The sequence below is a fragment of the Poecilia latipinna genome, unplaced genomic scaffold (assembly GCF_001443285.1).
Source record: "Poecilia latipinna isolate Pla-1442-1.1 unplaced genomic scaffold, P_latipinna-1.0 Scaffold840, whole genome shotgun sequence".
Taxonomy (NCBI): domain Eukaryota; kingdom Metazoa; phylum Chordata; class Actinopteri; order Cyprinodontiformes; family Poeciliidae; genus Poecilia; species Poecilia latipinna.
The window spans coordinates 204,374-207,684 of NW_015113456.1; the positions used below are offsets into that span (position 1 = coordinate 204,374).

A 3,311-nucleotide genomic window follows, 5' to 3' on the forward strand; every position below is an offset into this window, starting at 1 on the left:
TTTTGAAAGGTCTCAGTTGTTAGTCTCCTCCTTTCGTTTTATGCGTCACAGCAGACTATGTGTGCTTTGTTTGAGGAGAAGGAATCATGGTTGAGAGTCGGGGAGTGGAATCATTTCTTTTGACAAATGTTCCGATCGAGTGGTGTCACTTCAGAAACGGTTAGGACATCGTCTATTTCTCTTGAATCAGCGATGAGCAGAAGAAGGAATGATGGGATCTTATTTTTCCTGGTCATGTTGTTTGCATCCGACTGGTCTGCAGCTCAGATATTCTATTCTATCACCGAGGAGGCGGACAAAGGAACTGTTGTCGGGAACCTCGCAAAGGATTTAAACGTCAACGTCCGAGATCTGCAAACCAGGAATCTAAATATTGTGTCGGGACACAGTAAGAGATACTTCGAAGCTAATTTTAAAACAGGAGAGCTTTATGTCAGTGAGAGGATAGATCGTGAAGAACTTTGTCTGAACACTGTTAAATGCACTTTAAATATCGAGGCCATAATGAGTGATCCTGTAGTTCATAAACGCATCGAGGTGGTGATTAATGACGTGAACGACAACGCGCCTACTTTTGTGGAGAAATATTTTTCTGTCAATATTTCTGAATCTTCACCAGCGGGCGAGCGCTTCTTGCTGCCTTTGGCAGTCGATGCAGATTCAGGCAGCAATTCTGTAAAGACGTACAAGCTCAGTGTAAATGAGTACTTTTCCCTCGACGTACAGAGCGGCGGAGAACACAGCGCATCTGCTGAATTAGTGCTGCTGAAAGCTTTAGACAGAGAGAAGCAAGCAACTATTAGACTGACACTCACTGCTATAGATGGAGGCAGACCTCCAAAATCTGGAACTGTTCAAATTATTATTAATGTTTTAGATGTGAACGACAACACACCCTATTTTAGCAAAACACTGTATAAAGCTCGTGTTGACGAAAATTCTCCTGTGGGATCTAAAGTTATTCAGCTCAATGCCACTGATTTAGATGACGGAAACAATGGTAAAGTAGTTTACTCTTTTGTCAAACGTGCACATTTTAATCCATCTGATATGTTTTTGATAAATGAAGAAACCGGAGATATCAGCGTTAAAAGTGAATTAGACTATGAAGCACAGTCAAAATTTGAAATCCATATTCAAGTCACAGACAAAGGTGCGTCACCTCGGAGATCCAATGGGAAGCTTTTGATTGAAGTAGTCGATGTAAACGATAACACCCCAGAAATTGTTGTAACATCGCTGATGAACCCAGTTAAAGAAGATGCTGAAATAGGAAGTGTTGTCGCATTGCTTACAGTGACGGATAAAGATGGCGGTAAAAACGGTCAAACTCGATGTAAGCTTGTTGGTTCAACTCCTTTTAAGCTAAATGCTAATTATAAGAGTTATTACTCTTTAGTTGTAGATGGACCCCTTGATCGAGAATCACATGCTTCTTACAATCTGACAATCGTAGCTAATGATGACGGAGTGCCGTCTCTGTCCAGCACCAGCGTTATCAATGTACAAATCTCTGATGTCAATGACAACGCGCCCAGTTTCCTTGATTCAGTGATCAATATTTACGTGAAAGAAAACAGCCCAGTTGGAGCCAGTATTTTTACTATAAGCGCAGTCGATGTTGATGTAAATGAAAACGCCAGAGTAACTTATTCTGTAGAAGCTGATAATAAACATAACTCCGTGTCTTCGTTTATAAACATAAACTCGGATACTGGAGAAATTATTACTCTACAGTCTTTTAATTATGAAGAAATGAAAACATTTCAGTTTAAAGTCAAGGCCATTGACTCGGGTGTGCCTCCACTCAGGAGCAATACAACCGTAAACTTGTGTATTCTGGATGAAAATGATAATAATCCAACTATTTTAGCTCCTTATTCTGAGCACGGCTCTGTTAACAGTGAGACCATCCCTTATTCTGCTGAAGCGGGATACTTTGTAGCAAAGATCAGGGCTGTGGATGCAGATTCTGGATACAATGCGCTGCTTTCTTATCACCTGTCGGAGCCCAAAGGAAACAACCTGTTCAGGATCGGAACCAGCACCGGAGAAATCAGGACTAAGAGGAGAATGAGCGACAATGACCTAAAATCTCATCCACTGGTGGTGTTAGTTTCTGATAATGGAGAACCTTCTCTGTCAGCCACTGTTTCTATTGATGTGATGGTGGTTGAAACCACAGCTGACGACCAGACTCAGTTCAGACATGTGCCTATAAAGGAGGACAACTTCTCTGATTTGAACTTGTATCTACTGATCGCCATCGTGTCAGTGTCTGTGATCTTTCTGCTGAGTCTCATCAGTTTAATAGCTGTCAGATGCCACAGGACAGACAGTGATTTCAGCAGGTACAGCGCCCCCATGATCACCACCCACCCTGACGGGAGCTGGTCTTACTCTAAAGCTACTCAGCAGTATGACGTGTGTTTCAGCTCAGACACACTGAAGAGTGACGTAGTGGTTTTCCCCGCCCCGTTTCCACCTGTAGATGCTGAACTGATCAGTATTAGCGGAACAGATACTTTTACCAGAACTCAAACTTTACCAAACACAGAAAAGGTGAGTAAATATTTGTCAGTAAGTACTTTGTGTAAAACTAACTCGCAGATAAATATTTTAAATAGTATAATATGACTTAAATCTCTATATATATCTACATTTAATGAAACTTGCGTGTATTTTTTTCGTTATTTTGAAAGTAAGGACATATACTTTTAGTGTTCAACGAAGCAGATATATGGAATTTACTTTGTCAAACACGCACCCATTTAAGGCGCTTTCCATGGTGCTGCAAATGCTGTTGGGCTTTTTCTATTATATTTTTCATTTTATTTTAATTATTCGTTCCTTTAAGAATAAAGGGTTGTTCAGATTGATACCACATTTTTTTTTTACTTCATCGTGCTTGAATCACAGTAGACTGACATGAAAAAAAAAATCCGCTTGTGGCAAATAATGTAAGTGATTTTGCATAATGAAAGTGTCATTAATTTATGTGCTGAATATTTTCTGTTGGTTTTTCATAGTATATGGTTATATCGCTTGGGGTCGCTGACGACTGTGTGTTTTGTGAGCTTGCAGTTTTTAGTCTCCTCCTTTCGTTTTATGCGTCATAGCAGACTATGTGTGCTTTGTTTGATGAGCAGAAACCATGGCTCAACACCGAGGAGTGGAATCATTTGCTTTGAACATATTTTGCGAACGAGTGGCGTCAGTATAGAAACAATTAAGATATCGTGCATCTCTCTTAAATCAGCGATGAAAAGAAGAAGGAATGATGGGATCTTATTTTTCCTGGTCATGTTGTT

At 40.2% G+C, this 3,311-nt stretch overlaps 1 protein-coding gene across 1 annotated transcript in view; it reads left to right on the forward strand.

Annotated features, from left to right (window-relative positions):
• Nucleotides 1-50: 50 nt before the first annotated feature.
• LOC106956699 (protocadherin alpha-3-like) overlaps nucleotides 51-3,311 on the forward strand; it is a 10,498-nt gene continuing 7,237 nt past the window's right edge. The window contains exon 1 of the mRNA XM_015047701.1: nucleotides 51-2,562. Within this exon, the coding sequence (XP_014903187.1) occupies nucleotides 127-2,562 (2,436 nt within the window). The 5' untranslated portion in view covers nucleotides 51-126. The remainder of the gene's footprint in view (nucleotides 2,563-3,311) is intronic.